This window comes from Canis lupus, chromosome 2 (genome assembly GCF_003254725.2).
Source record: "Canis lupus dingo isolate Sandy chromosome 2, ASM325472v2, whole genome shotgun sequence".
Classification (NCBI taxonomy): Eukaryota; Metazoa; Chordata; class Mammalia; order Carnivora; family Canidae; genus Canis; species Canis lupus.
Genome location: NC_064244.1, coordinates 62,670,182 through 62,689,579, shown reverse-complemented (window position 1 = coordinate 62,689,579; position 19,398 = coordinate 62,670,182). Strand labels below are relative to the sequence as shown.

Genomic DNA, 19,398 nt, shown 5'->3' with positions numbered 1-19,398 from the left:
CACCGGAAGCCCGATGTGGGACTCGATCCCGGGTCTCCAGGATCGCGCCCTGGGCCAAAGGCAGGCGCCAAACCGCTGCGCCACCCAGGGATCCCCGCTGTTAATATTTTTTAAACACATGCTATGTAGATCAGTGATGGTCCTATTTGAATAAGGGGTTTGCAGCAGGGGTGTAGAATGGGAGATCATTTATAGAGGGTGATCTCAACTTGCCCACCCACCCAGGGACTGTGTCTGGTGAGACCTAACAGATCTTCCTTCTTTTCTTATTGTGGTAAAATGCACATAAAATCTACCATTTTAGCCATTTGTAAGCGTACAGTTCTGTGACACCAAGTACACCCACAATGTTGCGCAATCATCACCACTCTCCACCTCCAGAACTTTATCATCATCCCCAATCGAAGCTCTGTACCCCTTAAACACTGACTCCCCCTGCCCCCTCCCTCCAGGCCCTGGTAATGACTATCCTATTTTCTGTTTCCATGAATTTGACTACTCCAGGCACCTCCTACAATATTTGTCTTTTTGTGTCCAGTTCCTTTACTTTAGCATAAAGTCTTCAAGGTTCATTTATGTTGTAGTATGCATCAGAATGTTGTTCCTTTTTAAGTAAAAGGGATTTCCTTTTTTGGTAAAGGCTTACTTTTTAGGCATATCATTCTAAGAGCCATCTAAGGCATCTCATTGAGGTTTTAATTTGCCTTTCCCAAGTGAATTTTTAAGGCTGAATAATATTCCTATTAAATATATACCCAAGGGAACTTCCGGACATGGTCAGGTTTGTGACTGATGAAGGAGTACAGCCAGACCATCAGTGCTTTGAGGATGGCAATCATGCTTACCTTGTTCGTTGCCTGGCCCTGGTGTTCTGCATCTGAATACAGCAGGTGCCCAATATGCTAAAATGAGACAACGTAAAGCTCCCTGACCAACTGTGGACTTTCTAGAACTGTCCACTTCAATGTTGGTAATATTTTTCCTGGTTACAGGATGGGGAGGGTCCCCTGATGGCATTTCATTCCATACACCAGATGACCCTAACGGATTCTGATTTAGTTTCATTCAGTCACCACCCCAAATTGGATGTAACTGGAACCAATGGATCTGTTTGCTCTTATCATAACATAAAAAAAAAAAAGATTGATTGATTTGACAGAGAGAGAGCGAGAGAGCACACACAAGTAGGCAGAGTGGCAGGTGGAGAGAAAGGGAGAAACCGGCTCCCTTCAGAGCAGGGAGCCCAACCTGAGGCTCCATCCCAGGCCCCCGGGATCATGATCCAAGTCCAAGGCAGATGCTTAACCGACTGAGCCCCCCAGGTGCCCCTGTCTGCTCTCATTAGAAAGACAACAAGAACATGGGGATAGGATAGAAAAGAAAGCTGGACTCCTGTACCCGTGGGTGCCTGTGAAATTGACATCACTACCAAAATTTGGAAAACTTTCTGTTCTACGTCTTTATTTAGGAATGGCTGTCCTCATTCCTCATTTCCCTCCTTTTCTGTCTCTTGCTTGCAGTTTGGATTTCTTTCTTCCCAGGGCTCAGGCGAGGAAGTGTAACTGTGGCTGCGCTCTCATAGGGACCAGAGAGAACCAGATCAGCAAGCACCCGGGAGGCCTTCTTTCCGACCTGGGGAAGCGCCGACTCCAGGCAAGGCCCATTCCTCACCGCCAGGAGTGCTGGGTACTGAACCAGCTCGGAGCGAGTTCCCCAAGTCATGTTTACACTGTCATGCTGTGCAAATTGGAGAGTTTGTTTCCAGGAACATCTGGGAGGACCAGCTGGACACGTGTTTCCCTTCTCATTAATTTAGGCTCCTAATTAATCGTGCAAAACCCAAACCAAATAAGCAGGAACCAGGACTGAAAATAATCATTAAGCCCCCCAAACACGCACACATTTTAATGAAAACTTGGCCCAGGTGATTGGACCTCTCTTGGCTCAGCACTGTGGCTCTAACAGGGGAGTTCACCAGGGAGAAATGCCTGGGGAAGCAGGCAGATTTCTATCCTCTGTTGGGCAGCACAAGACCTAAAGGGCCAGGGGGACTTGGGACCAGCTTCTTATTTGTTCCTAAGGAATGGATTCCGCCCCACCCGCATCCCCTGGGGTGAAGCATACTGTGGACATTCCAGGGAGATAGCCAGAGTTCAAACCCTCCAGAGAGTGGGCCTCAATGTCCACATCTGTAAAATAGGATTAATGATAGTCTCTGCTCCACAAGGCTATTGTGAGGATGGAGTGGGATAATTTATTTAAGGTACTTTGTTCCAGACTTGGCACCTTGCGAACTGGATCACTGGTAGCCGTTATTGTCAAAGGTGGCTGTAGATCATTATTCTTACTAATAATCTCCTTCTCTGCCTCTGATGATAATGACTAGTCAGAGATGCCAACTCATGGAAATGAAAATCCATTTCCTGACTTTGTCATGCGTCTTGGTCCAGAAGAGGCCAGCTGAAGGCACAATTTTGGCCGCCACACTCACGATATAGTTTTCTTTTCTGATTCTGACAGCATCTTGGGTTAAGGTCCCCCTCCAGCTTTATAGAATCAGAAGAAAGAGGTTAGCAATGTATCCTCGTGGGTGATGGCCATCGTGGCCAGGATGGAGCAGGACATCTGGTGGGGTTGTGAGCTCCATTATGCCTCCTGAACAGAGTCTAGAAAATGCTGGTTTTGCAACCTAATCACATGCTGAGCACAAGGCTTCCTACTTCGAGGAAAAACAGAGTTAAAAAGATTTATTGAAAGGATTCCAAGGGCATCGTGAACATCAAACAGCTGTGCAAAGGGGGCTGGAGGTAGAAGTGCGTGTGCATCTGAAACCCATGGGTCGTGCTTCACTTTTACTGCACATGGATTTTATAGGAAGATATGTTTGGGGTTCTATTGGCTTGCCCCCTTTCCCTTTGGGGCTCTATTGGCACTGCCCCCTTTCCCTTTATGCCCCAAAAGAAGACCTTGGAACACTGGTTTAGAGATATATTTGGGACAAAATGTGGGCGAGAGCCCACTGAAAGGCAAATCTGATCAAACAGGCCATTCTGTCTGTTGGAGACCACCCTTGTGATAAACCCTACCCTCTGCCTACCTGACTGAGCCCTGGGAAGGTGGGCTCCTGCCTGTGTCAGGGGCTGCACTTCCCATCTCGCCCTCCTGCTGCCCCCTTTCCTACTTCACAGGCCTCTCCTGTTCCTAGAAATCTCTATGCCCCCTTCTTCTCTGCCCAATGCTCTTACCTCTACATGGAACACATCCCCTCCTGCTCACCCCTCAACTAAAGCTTCTCATCTCTCAGGTGTCAGGGCAATGTCATTTCCTGCAGGAAGTTGTCTCTGAACCTGAATTGAGCTGGTTTGTCTTCTTGCATTCTGCCCATGACATCTCACCCCTCTTCTAGACTGGCGACTGCCATGTTGTGTTACAACTGCTTCATCGTCTGCCTCACTTGAGAGATGCAGGAAGGATTAGCACAAGGGCCCCATGGAGTGTATGTATCTTTAACTCAATGTCTGGGGCAGTTCTATTTCTCTGTACCTTGACATGTAAGGAGTGTTGGGGGGATAAATGAATGTCCAGCCCAATATGGCCGCTTCAAGCCTTGGGCTCAGGTGCAGATAATGGCCCCATGTTCAGGAGTGACCCAACGCATGTTCTTCACCCATAAGTGTGAGACCACTTCACATATCTGTCCCAAAGCCCTTCCCACCCTCTGCCAGTATGCCTTTCCTTTGCTCTCTGCTTTTATAAGTCAGTGGTCATGCTAGCAGTGTCATTGTTTCCTGTCCATCGTGACCTGTAACCTTGAGTCACCACATGCAACATTCAACCTGACTGGCCCAGATCCCCCTACCAGACTTCTCTACAGGAAGCAGTGCAGACCTTTGGTGAGTATGTCTCTCCCCAGCCCCCACCCATGGATGAAGACAGCTTTCTCAGCTTCTCGTTTCCCAGAGATGGGGCTGCCTTTCCCATAGGTAGGCACCGGGATGCCGTGTCGAGTCAGCAGGAAAAGCAATCATTGCATAAGCTTTAGAAATGATGTATCAGGCAACCTATAGAGTGGGAGAAAATATATGCAAATCATTTATCTGATAAGAAGTTAATATCCAAAATATGTAAATAACTCATACCACTCAATAATAAAAAAAAATAAACGATCTGGTTAAACAATGCACAGAGGAACTGAATAGAGATTTTCCCAAACAAGATATACAGCTGGCCAAGAGGTACATGAAAAAGTGCTCGACCTCATTCATCATCAGGGAAATGCAAATCAAAACCACAATGAGATTTCACTCCATACCTGTTAGGATGGCCAGTACCAAAAAGACAAGAGATAACAGGTGTTGGGGAAGATGTAGAGAAAAGAGAACCTTCATGCGCTGTTGGTGGGAATGTAAATTGGTGCAGCTGCTATGGAAAACAGTATGGAGGCTCCTGAAGATTTTAAAAATAGAACTACCCTATGATCCAGCAATCCCACTTCTGGGTAGATATTAAAAGGAAGTGAAATCACTATCTCAAAAAGATATTTGCCTTCCCATGTTCACTGCATCATTATTTACAATAGTCAAGATATGGAAACAACTTAAGTGTTCGTTGACAGATGAATGGGTAAAAAAAATATGGTGGATACGCACAATGCAATATTATTCAACCATAAAAAAGAAGGAATCTTGCCATTTGCAACAACATGGGTGAACCTTGAGGGCTAAGTGAAATAAGACAGGGAAAGACAAATACTATATAGTTTTGCTTATATGTGACATCTTAAAAAAACTGAATTCATAGATACAGGGAATAGAGGGGTGGTTGCAAGAGGGGAGGGATGGGGTTGGGAGAAGTGGGTGAAGGTGGTCAAAATGTACAAGCTTCCAGTTTTAAGATAAATAAGTCTTACAAACTTGGTTTTAGAGAAATAAGTTCTGGGGATGTAATGTATACGATGGTGACTCTAATTAACAATATTGTATATTTGAAAGTTGCTAGAAGAGTATATGTTAAAAGTTCTCATCACAAGAAAAAATGATTTGTAACTATATGAAGTGATAGATGTTAAACTTATTGTGGTTGTCATTTTGCAATATGTACATATATCAAATCAGAAAACTAAACATTATATGTCAATTATATGTCATTAAGACTGGGGGAAAATGATGTATTAGAACATGAAGACTGCTCATGTCCAGGCAGTGAGGCAGAAATTTCCTGAAAATAATTTGTGAGATTTTCTGTGGCAAGCGAGGATGATAAATTATGGCAAATATTTTTCTCATTGTAAATAACAGAAACCCAAATGTTGGTGGCCCAGACAAAAAAGAGAGTTTATTCGCCCATGTGAGTGGAAAATATAGATTGGCTTTCAGGTAGAGCTTGATCCTGTAGTTCAGTGATGTCATTAAAGACCCACTTTGTCCATTGCACGATGCCTTGTAATGGCTTTTGAGACTTTGGACTTGATCACTCTCCGGAGGGAAGACCAAGTGCCTTGATTTTGGCATCAGAAAATGTTCAGTTCCAGGAGTGGCTTAAGTGGCTTGGGGCAAGTTCAACTCTCAACCAGTCACCGCAGGCAGGGTGGGGGAAGATAATGATCGCCAAGGTCATGGATTTCAGTCCTGGGAGCAAGAGATGAAGTTGGCTACTTTGGAACACCATGGAATTCCAAGTGGAAGTCAAAAGGAGAAAGGTAGACGGGCGGGGGACCCAACCACAGAAGTGCCACAGTGGTCTGATGGTGGGAATCAGAAGACACTGGCCCGGGCAGCTCCCCTTCCAGCGGCACAGGGGGACCCTTGGCTGTAGTCTTAGTCAACAGAACGGGTGCACCAGGGAGCTAGAAGGTGACTTGGTTGGTGGTTTGCAATCTCTCTCTGCCTGAGAAGAGGTGCTTGCAGGTGACACTGGAATGCACTTGGTTGGAGCACGCGGGACTCCAGAGCCAAGGGCTTGCACCACATTCAGCCTCTCCCGTGCCCCCCGCCCCCCATCCAGTTTTACGCTTGAGACAGCGTCTCCTGTTACATTTCATTGTGATCTGGACCTTAATCCAAGCTCAGCACGTGTAATGCTAACCCACACAGCGGACCCCCAGCAAACCTCAGGCCCTCTAGTCGTCACAGGTTACCGCGCACGATCCCGTGGAGGAGCTTGTTTACTTTGATGCAGCACACAGGTTTTACTTGGTTCAGTGTACTGTGTAACAACAACCTAGCAATTTGCATGTTCTTTCTGATTATCTGGTAATTAAACCCAGTAAGTACAAACATACTGTAATTATCGTGTAACCGACCATCTGGATGGAGAGATGGAAATAACTATGTATTTACGCTATAGCTGTATGATAATTATGACGTCATGGAGTGATCCGCCACGAACCAGGAGAAGGCTTTGCAAGAGGCACCACCACGCTGTAACGCGGTTCTACCATTAATTCTAGCCTTCGCTTTGCAGACACAAGTCAGAGGTGTAAGGCGGCTTGGCTGATGCATCCCGGCCGGGTGGAGGCGTTGGAAGGCACAGGAGATCCACCAGCACCGAGCGCACGCCTGCGCAGGAAGTAAATGTGCCCACTCATTTATTCGGATCTTGTTTACACTTCATTGGACAACACTAAGCATTTGTTGATTTGAACTGCTCTCCATTTGCATGGGAGTCATCAGTGCCTGTCAGTAAATGGTGATGTGTTTGAATATGGTTACTATGTTTTGTGCTCCAGATCTTGGATTCATGGAGGAAACCGGGTGTCCCACCGCAGAAAAAGTTGTGATATAATTGCATTTGTACTACTGTAAAATCATTTGTAAGATGCACGTGCTCTTTCACACAGAACCACGAATAGCATCCTTACCAGCGATGGTGCTAAACGCCCAGCTTCACTCTACTTAGGCTGCAATGTATGCATGGGGTGGTGGTGGTGGTGGTGGTGGTGGTGGTGGTGGAGAAAATAGTGTACGGAGTATTGGAGCATGGCCCTCAGCAGGAAAGAAAAAATCACTATAACTGGAATAGTAGCTTTGTGGGGCTGCATCTTGTGAGCTTTTACGTTAGGAGACTCTGTCAAATCTGGGATGTCGCTAAGTGACTATTTCACATGCCACTAAGCAGGAAAAAAGTGCCATCAAGTAAATATGATGCAGTGTTTTCTCATCGTTAGAATTTGGAAATGAAGTGGATTTAAAGTGCTTTTGTACACGCGTTCAAACATGATTTTAGGGCAGCCCCGGTGGCTCAGTGGGTTAGCACCTATCTTTGGCCCAGGGTGTGATCCTGGAAACCCAGGATTGAGTCCCGCGTTGGGCTCCCTGTATGGAGCCTGCTTCTCCCTCTGCCTGTGTCTCTGCCTCTCTCTCTCTCCCTCTCTGTCTCTATGAGTAAATAAATCTTTAAAAAAAAAACAAAAACACAATTTTAGTCCCATATTCTTCTTGAGCAAACCTAGAGGGGAAGCATAGTGATAAGGCACTGCTAAAGTGTCTTCACGTTAGAAGTCCAACACTTGCAGTTCGTTTCTCGACTCTGAGATTTCAGTGTCTGTGCTATTCATACAACATTGTCCTCTGCCACCATGCACATTGGTGATTCAGCATTTCCTAAAACGGTGCATGGCTATTGTTTCTGGCATTTTCTCCCTGGGCAATTACACCCATCCTGCAAATTATACGCCATTATTTATGGCTTACGTTGTTTGTGATGGTTCTGAAATGTTATACGCTATTCTCATCCGGTAAGATTTCGAAAGTTTTCCTCTTTGAAAATATTATATGAATATTATACATATAATATGAGACATGTAGTAAAACAAAAGCCTTTTTTTTAAAAAAATCAAATGACTCAAACTATGATTTTTCAGTATGAGTCAAGCAACAAAATTTTGATTGAAATGGATTATTATAAGTTAATGAAACATTATGAAAGACGTAGGATTTGCATTTAAAATATTTTCGATTAGTCCTAGTAATTTTACTTAGTATCATTCTATTAGATTTTGTTTATATCTTACTATCGGTCACAATAATTAAATTTTTATAGAGCTACAGAGCTTGATCAAATCTGACTATCTTTCTATCTCCTTGATGAGTGAGATCTGGCTCCTCTCTCTCCTTGCCTACATAAACTGGGCAAGGGTATCCCAGGAGCTCCTAGGAACAATTTTGAATAAATTAGTTAAAGGAAAAGGTGTGAAGATCACACACACCTAGTTAGCTAGGACTCCTTGGTTAAAAGCTAGAAATTCACTCAGGAGAGATTTTTTATTTTTAATTTTTAAAAAAGATCTTATTTGTATATTTGAGAGAGAGAAGGAGGGGTGGTGAGAGGCAGAGGGAGAGGGAGAATCTTAAGCACACTCCCCAGTGAGTGTGGAGCCTGATACCGGCTGGGCTCAATCTCACAACCCAGGAGATCATGACCTAAGCCAAAATCAAGAGTCAGACCCTCAACCAACTGAGTCACCCGGGCGCTCCAAGAAAGATTTTTTTTTTTTTTAAAGAATCATTTATTAAGGCTGCAAGATATAGTAGGAATGCGTTGCTTGTTTTTGTAACATCTCTCCCTTGCCTCCTGTCTCCACCAAAAGTGCTCATTTGTCCTTTGGGCAGTTCTTCCCTCCATCTTCAGTGGTGTAGTGTGGAAGGGATAGACTCTTGCCTTAGCTCCAATACAGAGCTCTCCCTGATTTAATCTAAAGGACATATAGCTTATCTCCTTATCCATTGGTTCTGAGATGGGTACATGGCCTAGTTTTGGCCAATGACAGGGAATCCAAGGATGTGTACAGGGTCAACTAGAAGAGATTTTTCTTTCCCTTTTAATAACTTGGGTTATGATGTGAGGTCCGGAACTACCGCAGCCATTTTGCTACCACCACCAAAAAAAAAAAAAAAAAAAAAAAAAAGCCGAGAGCTGCAAAGGACCCTATGGTTCCTGAGAATAATTCTTCATCACAAAAGGCAGAAGAGAGAGATAGGGAGAAATTGAGTCCTTGGTCATATCAGTTACCAAATCAGCTCTATCTGAAGCCAGAACTACCTCTGGATTTTTTAGTTACATGAGTGACATTCAGTAATATCTTTATTATACAAGTTTGATATAAGTTTTCTTTCACTTACAACAAAAATAAAAAACTTTACTCTCTACTATGGAATCCAGAGTTAGGAATACAGTGGGATCCCACGAAGTTACTGGAAACACTCTGGATCTTGTCTCTGTTGCTTTAAAGAGGGATTTATCCCTCTTCCTTCTCACACATCCATCCTCCGGTCAACACACACAGTCAGTGTCTCTTAGTAGAAGTTCCACATTTCCAGGAGGGAGATACTAATTGGACCAGCTTAGGTCAAGGGTCAACCTTTGATCCAACAATTCTGGCCACAGTGTCAGGGTCACAAAGCATGAAGATGACATCAAATCAAGCCCTGAAGGTGGAAAGTCAGCTCTAAGAAGAGACAGGGCTGGTGAGGAGATGCCCAGGCACCCCAGAAAGTGCCCACTCTTGGTGGCCTATGGGAAGTCTCTTCATGTCTTGGGGCTACCATTTTCTCCTGTAAAACAAAGATACTCAACCAAAGGGTTTTCTTGAGTGTAAAATGAAAAATCTCAGGGGACAGGCTGCTGATGGGGGTGTCAGGGATCATTTCCACACTTCCTGTACTCTGAACGGTCCTGAGCACATTACAGGGTTCAACAAGCACGTTCCTTATGACTGCAGAGCCCTACTCTAGCTTGACTCTGGGAACATTTGTTATTGCAGTATTACAAACAACTCAGATTTAGACTGTGCAGTTCTACACAGGACTTTCACATCCATGAATGTAATGGACACTTAGGACCATCTCGTGAGGTCAAAATGAGTCACCGTGCCCATTTGATAGATGAAGAAACTGTAAATCACTCATCCTAAGTCAATGGTTCTCGAAGTATGAGCATCACCTGGGAATTTGCCAGAATGCAAAATCTCAGGCCTCCCCCCCAGACCATCAACTCTGAGGTGCTGCCTTGCAATCTGCATTTTAATGGGCCCTTCAGGTAATTCAGGTGCCTGCTGTTGCCTCTGAGGTCAATGAATAAACCCAATTCCCCCAACCCTCACCAGGGCTAATGCCCTGCAGCTGTTTGGTCATCTCAAAGGGAAGGACGGTAACTAGTGACCATAACATGTTGTGACTCAGAAGCTACTGCAGGAAGGAGATTTCAGCTGAGGACATCAGGCTGCTTGATTTTAATTTGCCAGTACCTTAAAAGCCTCTAGAAACGAGTTGGCTTCCTCTCCAAGGAGCTTTCTCCGGGCAGTGGCCAGGCCATGTTTTTCTGTGCCCTTGAGATCTTTGTATTTGATTCTAGTACAGTAAGCACATGGCTGCCACGAGCTTCTCCGCATTTCCTCCCTCCTCCACAACTTCCTCTCATCCCCGTCTTCCCTGAGGAGTCCAGGTGGCACCCTAGCGTGGTCAGTAGTGAGCAGAACACACATTCCAGGGCTCTTGGCAACAGTCTTGGCCGCATTTGCCTGTTGATAATGCAGGGGTGTCAGTCACTGCCAGCTGCAGGGTCCTAGCACCTAGGCATGCCACTCCGGCTTGGTCATGGTAAGAGGCATCCTTAAGAGGTTAGTCATTGAAAAGGATTAAAGCCAAAACCCTATCAGAGCTTTGAGAAATGTCTCTGTCCTGCATTATTGAATCAGGAAGGGTATTTAGTTAAAAGAAGCCGACTCTGGTTGACTTGAGCAGGAGAGAAATGAATTGAGGGATATGGGTGGCTCATCACCCTTGCTAGTAGAGGTGGCGAGCCAGGCTCCAAGGCCACATAGCAGGGAAACACCTGAATGGTGTCACAGAAAGTTCTGGTAAGGGCACGAATGCCACCACTGCAAGGCACCAGAGAGACACAGTTGACCATGCTGGGGGCACCCTGCCAGCTGCTCTTCTAGCTCCTGCCACAGCTGCCCTGGGGACTCTGCATTGCTGTGAGGGCCACCACCACCCCAAGAATACTTCCCAGGCCCAACCTTTTTGTATCACGGGTAATAAATTAATAACCTAGGTGGATGTTTCTGATCGGCAGAACACAGGTGACAGGCCTCCTCTCTGGCTCCGAGGAATGCTGGGAGGATGGACATCTGCCATTTTCATCTTTTGCCTGAGGAAGGTGGGCTCTGCACCTTCCAAGATCCAAAAAGTGGCAAATGTTCCCCAAATAAGAGGTTAATGAGTTGGCTAACCAAAAGAATAACTATGCAAAACTAGCCACTAAAAAATTCATAATCATAGAAGCCAATTAATACTATAGCCTAAGGCGCCTGGGTGGCTCAGTGGGTTAAGCATCTGACTTAGGCTCAGGGAATCTTGGGGTTGTGGGATCGAGCCCTGTGTCTGGTTCCCTGCTCAGTGGGGAGTCTGCTTCTCCCTCTCCCTCTGCTCCTCCCTTCTACTCGACACACACACTCTCTCTCAAATTAAAAAAAATAAAAAATAAAACAAATACTATAGCGCTTACAATGTGTCAGGTGCTTTGATAACTATCATATATCGCATCACTTAATCCTCACAAGGGTTTTGCAAGGTCAGTCCTATTCTTACCCCTCCCATATCAACAGATGAGGAAACCGAGGTCCAGGTTGTTGACTGACTCACCCAAGATCCTGTAGCTCTAATGTGACAGAGTCAGGCTTTGAACCCAGGATGTCTGGCTCTGGGGTCCAGGCTGAGATGCCTCTCAAAGCAAAAAGGTGGGATACCCTGGAACCAGGATTTCTTGTTCCCATACCTTTCAGCTGCAGGAGCCAGTAAATTCCTCATTGTTAATTCTTCAATTGATTTGGCCCAGGGCAGTGGAAGTTGGGTTTCTGTCCCCTGAAGAAGGGTGCTGACCAATGCACTTTTGTCCATGGCTGACTAATACCAAGTTTAAGGGAATATCTGTAAGGACGACTAATCATAAGTGTGCCCTGTTTTCCTTTTTTTCATAAGTAAATCATATGCTTTTGCAGGAACTCAGTGAAATAACAGCAATTTTACCCCTTTTCTCTGATGTAAAAACATAGGCCTGCAGAGTCAAAGTGGCCGGGCCCTGCTATCTTAACTCTTTTCTGGAAGAATCAGGACTGGAGTCCAGATGTGGCCGTCTCTCACCTGCCAAGCCTTTCCTGAGTATCCCCCAGTGCTGGGGTGGGGGCCACATGGTGACCTAGATATGTCCTGCCCCCAGGCTCTCTACAGTCTACTGCAGGGACACAGTCAAGGTCACAGGCTGATACTGCAACACCCCACCCCCCCCGACAGTCAACCTCTTAGAAACTTTCCAGCAAGGACTCCCTGGTACAGGGATGGAGGTGGGGTGGATGCTGTGGCTGACACCAGGGGCCCCTGCCTCTGAGAGTCTCAGCGTTGGGTATGCTTAACTTGAGTCCTGCCCAGTGGTGCAACGTGGGCTCTTCTTTTACAGACTGGCCATGGCTGAGTCAAGATGGTGAAGGGTCCAGTGAACTCATTGGATTTCCAGTCCTGGAACAAGAGTCAGCCTTGGGGGAGCCTCGGGAATAGAGCAGTGGGGAGCTGGGGAGAAGGACGCTGATGGGGAGCTGAGCCTCAGCCACAGCCCAAGATCGTGAAGGGTAATGACCTCCCAGAGGGCAGGGCATATGGCAGAGAGCATGAGGCAAGGACATGGTGAGACATGGACCCAAGAGTGACTCTCCAAAAAAAACCTGATAATAATGGCAGTAATAGATAATATTGAATGTCTACTTGTATTTAACAAGGGCCAAGGTAAGTTCTTTACACTTAATCATCCCCTTTGTTCTGTAAGATAGGATCCAAATGTTACTTCCTTTTTACAGATGAGGACCTGAGGCTCAGAGGTTTAGGAACTGACAAAGGTGATGCAGCCTGTGAAAAAAATTGAATCCAGGGCTCTTGCCATTGAAGGCTGATGACAATTGGCCAAACAAAATGGGTGCCGCCTACATCTGGTGGCTTCACCTGAGCCTCCGTAGGAGACTGTTAGAAGGGAAGGCACTAATTTCTCCCCTGCCCCTCCTCCCACTATGGGCAAAGGCCTAATTGCTAATGACAGCAAACATCCCTAATCTACCAGCCTGCATTTTCCTACTTAACCTAAGCATGACCTCAGATTCCTTCTTAACACATGTGCTTTTGATATAGCCACTTCCAACTGACCAGAATTGGCACATGAGATGCAAATGATTTCCCCTCCCGTGGGTTCCAACTGGCATGAGCCAGAGGTGCCTTTCTACGGAATCAAAGCAGCGGGCAGGCTGAGCTGGCATCGGGAGTGTGGATATTAAAGACAGGGCCCATTTTGAGTTTAAATCATCTGAGCAGAACAGGAGCAATTAGGAAGGCGGGGAATGGCCGCAACAGAATCTGCAAGGGGTGGAGGAGGATGCGGAGAAGGGGCAACTAGCTCTGATCCTGGGACACCTCCAGCCAGGAGGACGTGAGCCTCACAACAGCAAACTTTTCATAAGGTATTGTTCTCACAATACTTTTCTTTCCCCTGAGCACCTACCGCACATGGATGCAGAAGAGGGTAGCTGTTCCCCCGCAGTGTAAGTTTGCTAGAATCTATTCCCCATTTAACAGAACTGGAGATCACTTGTAACAAAAAGCACACGTTCTGCAACCGGACATTTAAAGCCACAATAAGGGATCCCTGGGTGGCGCAGCGGTTTGGCGCCTGCCTTTGGCCCAGGGCGCGAGCCTGGAGACCCGGGATCGAATCCCACATCGGGCTCCCGGTGCATGGAGCCTGCTTCTCCCTCTGCCTGTGTCTCTGCCTCTCTCTCTCTGTGACTATCATGAATAAATAAATAAAATCTTTAAAAATAAAAAATAAATAAAAAAATAAAGCCACAATAAGCTAGGAGGACTGGAAGAAGAAAGTGGATGACTTTTGCCAATAATTTGCAGGATAGTGATGATGCTTTTATTTATTTATTTTTTTAAAGATTTATTTATATATTTATGATAGAGAGAGAGAGAGGCAGAGACACACAAGGAGGGAGAAGCAGGCTCCATGCAGGGAACCTGACGTGGGACTCGATCCTGGGACTCCAGGATCATGCCCTGGGCAAGGCAGGCTCCAAACCACTGAGCCACCCAGGGATCCCATGATGATGCTTTTAAAATTAAAGTTCCCGGAACACCTGGATGGCTCAGCGGTTGAGCATCTGCCTTTGGCCCAGGGTGTGATCCTGGAGTCCTGGGATCGAGTCCCACATCGGGCTCCCCGTAGGGAGCCTGCTTCTCTCTCTGTGTCTCTGCCTCTCTCTCTCTGCATGTCTGTCATGAATAAATAAATAAAATCTTTAAAAAAATAAAAATAAAATTAAAGTTCCTGAGTTTCCTGGAAGCAAGAAGAGCAAGAGCAAAGGGCAAGGAGATGTGTTGTATGAGTTCTTCCTTGCTGATGAGAGTTTCAGGGAGGGGTATAAACTGATGGCTTGTCTGGCCTCAAGTTTGCATTGTTTAATTGTAAAAGGTTTAAAATCAGGTGAGTTCACTTAAAAAATGCAGCCTTGCTTGAAAATGACAATATTTGGCCACTGCGTGCTCCTACCTCTCAGGGTCACTGAGCCGCAGGAGTGGTTGCCCTTTTAGACCAGCGTGCAGGCTCCTGTTCCTAGGCTGCCTGCCGTTCTCTAGCATTCATTCCCTTTCGCCCCCGCTTGGCCCCTGTAGGGACCCTGGAGAACGTAGGGCCTTGCTGAGGATACAAGCCACACACCTGGTCTTTTGGTCTGTTCTCTGCATTGCAGTCCGCATGGTCCTGTTGACCTCAGACCTCAGATCATGTCACTCCTGTGCCTACAACCCTTCAGTGGCCCCAGTGCCCTCAGCGTAAACACCAATGGCCTTAAAAGCACCTTGTCTTGAACTAACTTCTTTCTTTCTTTCTTTCTTTCTTTCTTTCTTTCTTTCTTTCTTTCTTTCTTTCTTTCTTTCTTTCTTTCTTTCTTTCTTTTCCATTCACTTAACAGAAACAGAGAGAGCGCACAAGCAGGAGGGGTGGCATAGAGGGAGAAAGAGAAGCAGGCTCCCTCCTGAGCAGGGAGGCCCCCCAACACGGGGTTCAATCCCAGGACCCTGGGATTATGACCCGAGCCAGAGGCAGATGCTTAACAGACTGAGCCACCCAGGTGCCCCTTGAACTTTGTTCCTTTTTGTCCTCCAGCCTAATTGGCTCTTTCTGTGCTTCAAACCCACCGAGTATACTCCTGCCTCTGGGCCTTTGCACTTGCTCTGCCTTCTGCCTGCATCACCCTTCCTCAGCCTGGCTGCCAGCTTAGGATTCCACTCAACTGTTTCCTTCTGAGGGAGGAATGCCTGACCACCTCATATAAAATAACACTTCCTCCCAACTCCCTACCTCTGAGACTGCTTCGTTTTTCTCTCTAGTACTATAACGTGACCTATTTCTTACATTTTATTGTCTATTTTCATACCCAGCAATATAAATTCTATAGGGGGTGGGGCGGGGGGCTTCTTGTTTGTTTACCGCTGTGTGCTCGCACTAGAGCAGTGCCTGGCACATAGGGGACACTGAGTGTGTGGTACGAATGGATAAAAGTCTATGATAGCCCAACATTTCTATGGGAGACATACAGACATAATCTTCCTGAATAAAGATATCTTTATATAAATATAAAGCTTAGAGATTCAAAGAGGCATTGTTTTATCGTTGCCTGCAAAGATACAATGCTATAAAGATAGCTATATTTATATCCATAGTGTTTCCAGATTAAAGGCCAAACAATGACCAACAGTCACAGAAGGCAAGAACAATGGGAAAGCTGTTTACAGTTTCCTTGCCAGGCACACTGTTTGCTTCTTTGAGCCTCTCTTCTTTATACGTGCCATTAACCCTTAGGTGATTGCTTGACTCCTAGAAATTGCCAGAGTTGGCCAACTTCCCTCTAATCTGACATGTTGGAATCTAAACACGGGGTGCTCAGATTTCCAAATGGCCCTTACACATGGAGGGGTGGCCAGGACTGCGCCAGGCAGCCTGGCCCTACTGCACTGGCTGGGTGAGGATGGCCCAGGTGGCACATGCCCAACCTAGTCCATCAAGAGTCCCTGCGGACAGGCTGTGTGTATCAGCCTGGAGAGTCTGCAGCACCCAAAGCTTGTGTCCTGCGTTGTCCCTTCAGGTCATACTAATGGAAGCCCTCCTGGACCTGGAGGGGTCCTTTTAAAAATACCATGGAGCCAGAAATGTGCCTTTCCTGCAAGCAGGGTGGAAAAGCCATTGCTTTTTTCTTTTGTTTGGAGCCCACTTTCCTGATCTGGAGAAGCCTGTGCATTACATGCAGCCCAACGTGGGTATGTTTTGAACACTTGGCTCCCAGCTATACATGACATGAATGACAGAGGGAACCTCATCAGAGCCTGCAGAGCCACACTGGCCCAGCCACCAAGCCCAGGTGGGGGACTGGGGGTTGGGGTGGGGGAGGCCACCATGCAGGCCTCCCTGCCCCCAGAAGCTCACCTCCCTTTCCTCAGGCTCCTGTCCCTTCCCACCTGCTGCTGGAGACCTCCTGGGGGGCCACCTCCCAGCCCCCATCCCTCCCCAGTGAAGACCAGAGAGGACCAGGGTGGAGCCCACCTTCCCCAGGGCAAGAAGTTTGGGGGGATACTTGGTGGGGGTGGTCATTGCATTCCCAAACCCCATCAGAACCTTCTTCCGGGGAAAGTTTCTTTTCCTACCTTCTTAAACCACTTCCGGAGATGAGCTTCACGAGAAAAGGAAAAGCAGATGTCAGCCGGTGACACAGAATAATCACTTCGCTCACTGCTTGTATTTTCCTACCAATTTTGTATTTTTCAAAAAGGACAATAAAACAATTGTACTCTCGGCTAATTAATGACAAGCTGGTAAAAGCATCTCCTCATTGTTCCATTTATTTCTCCATTTCTCCCAGTTAACAGTCCTGTCTCTGAAATGAATCAATGTCGTTTACACAATGCTGTCACCCCATTGTTCCTTTATCATCCTCCATTTTCATAAATCGGGGTGTTAATCCCTTAATGGCTTTTCTCAGTGCTTTAAAAAAAAAAAAGAAAAAAAAAAAGGAAAGAACGGAAAAAAAAAAAAAAAGAGCCCAGCCCCTGCTCCTCTTAATCCGCCAGTAGACAATGCATGTTTACACAGGCGGCCCTGCACTGTGTTTACTAAAAAAGCAGGTCCAGTTGGGGATTTGGCTCCTTCTGTTTGTTGGCTAAACAGGAACCCTCAGACCCAGGGATCTGTCCCTTCCCCAGGTAGGGTCCACTCAGGCCCCAGTCCCAGCTTCTAGGCTGGACTCATTTGAAGCCTCTGACCTTTGCCCTGGTGGCCCAGGAAGGCCCTTCGCGAGGTAGGGAAGATGGGAGAAGCTGGAGTAGGGAAGTGTGGTCTTTCCTGGGCTCCTAGATCCACAGTCCCAGGCCCTTCTTGCTCATTTTCCACTGGGGCAGTGGTTCTTACTGTGGTCCCAGGATCAGTAGCACCAGCACCACCTGGGAACTTGTTAGAAATTAGCTAATCGGATCCACACCAACCTGCTGAATCTGAAACGTCAGGTGAGGGGCCAGCAATCTGTTTTACAAGCCATCCAGGGTATTTCTAATGCACCCCTGAAATTTGAAGACTATGAGAGGATTTAATTCTAAGGTTAAAAATTCAATAAATGGAAATAAAACTCATTTCAGTTAACAAATATTGGCTGACTTCCGGTTCCTGTTGAGTAAGACACAAGGCTTGGAGCACTGGTTAAATCATGGCTTGGTGCAAGCCTCCAAGGAGTCTACTGAATGGGAACTCCTTGGGTTGGAACCCTTCCCAGACCTCCTCTTCAATTCTCAGACCCCAGCACAATGACTGGCATGAAGTGATAGATCTCCTCTTCCTCCTCCTCCTCCTCCTCCTCTTCCTCCTCATAGTACTTGGGAGTGAGCCAGGAGCCCTGTCTCAGCCTCTTGCTCAGGAATCTGGGTTTCATCAGAATCTCATGTTCCATCATTCAGTGAAAGTAGCCTGCTTGCTCTGGGCAAAGCCATTTGCAAGCTGCTGAAGGCTCAGAGTTAAGTCAAGGGATCCCTGTCCTCAAGAAGCTCCCTGTCTAGTGAGTATACAAACAGTTTGTACAGACAACTTGCAAAGCCCCTGCAAGTGCTGCGATAACCTTTCTGAAAAGGTACAAAGGCTGCATGACTAGTGCAGGACAGGTGGTGGTGATGGTGATTGTGATAGAGAAGGCGGTGGTGGTGATGGAGATGGTGGTGGAGGTAGTGGTGGTGGTGGTGATGGTGGCTGGGCAGTAAGTAGTCTTTACAGAGATGACTCTTAATTCAGCTTTTCAGTCTGAGGCAAATTTCTCCAGTTGGACTTGGGAGAATGTTCATTCAGGACAGAATGAGAAGCTTATACAAAATACAAAAGTTTGAACAGTATAAACTGCTGCTGAAGGAGGTGAGGGGTGGTCATAAAGGAACTGTGAGTTACTGAGGATTCTCTCTCAACTGTCCTGGCTTAGGTATGAGATTCAAGGTCTTAGAGCAATTGGAAAAATCCTATGGATTTTAGGTTTGTGAGCTAGACTCTGACTTACACTAGTTTAAGCCATATAAGGAGTTTATTGACTTCTACACTGCATCATTCAAAACAGTTCAAAAAGCTTTAGGCAGAGTTGGCTCCAGGGGCTTAGGCACCTTATCAGAATACTGTATATCGGTTATGCTTTCTTCTTTGTGGGTTTCGTTTTCAGACAGACTTTCCCCAGTTGATACCAAAGATGGTCACTGGCAACTTTACGCTTATTGAATCTTTATGCCTAGAAATTTTGGAGAAAAGTGGACATCCCCCCCCGCCCCCCCGCTTTCCCCGTGCTCTCAAAAAAATTTCTAGAAGGACCCTCATAGGCCTGACTTCCATAACATGACTCCCAGAATCAATCACTTTGACTCAAATCCAAGTCAACTCTGAAACAGACAGAGGGTAGGGTATGTGGTGAACCCCATTTGAATGGCATGGCTGACAGTGGAAGATGCAAGGTGGTTTCCCAAAGAACTTGGCAGTGTTTTCCCAGAAAAAGTGACAGTGGATTTGAGCCAGCAAGAAAGAAAAACATGACTTGAACAAAGAGCTAGAGACAATTGAGTAGAAATAATTGAACTGTGAGTAAAATTATGTACATTCACCTCTACACAGAAAAGAACACTCAAAAGGCAATCACCAAAATGTCCCAGTTGGTTATTGGTGATGAGATGAAGGGTAATTTTCATCTTCTATTTCTTTAGCTGGGTTTAGTAAAACACAGACAGAGACAGACAGACAGACAGACAGACAGACAGACAGCCTGCCTTTGAATCTGGGTTCTCCTGCTTT

At 46.2% G+C, this 19,398-nt stretch overlaps 1 protein-coding gene and 1 long non-coding RNA gene across 2 annotated transcripts; both read right to left on the bottom strand.

Moving 5' to 3' along the window:
* Positions 1-5,308: 5,308 nt before the first annotated feature.
* LOC112660337 (uncharacterized) lies at positions 5,309-6,828 on the bottom strand. The gene is made up of 2 exons (XR_003136855.3): positions 6,109-6,828; positions 5,309-5,627 (listed from the first exon to the last, which is right to left on the bottom strand). It is a non-coding gene; the product is annotated as an uncharacterized LOC112660337 (long non-coding RNA).
* Positions 6,829-9,068: 2,240 nt separating this feature from the next.
* Positions 9,069-18,031, bottom strand: LOC118354084 (uncharacterized). The gene is made up of 4 exons (XM_049099355.1): positions 17,894-18,031; positions 16,740-16,838; positions 10,244-10,516; positions 9,069-9,551 (listed from the first exon to the last, which is right to left on the bottom strand). The coding sequence occupies exons 1-4, from the start codon at positions 18,029-18,031 to the stop codon at positions 9,414-9,416; spliced, it is 648 nt and encodes a 215-aa protein (XP_048955312.1). The 3' UTR covers positions 9,069-9,413.
* Positions 18,032-19,398: the final 1,367 nt, after the last annotated feature.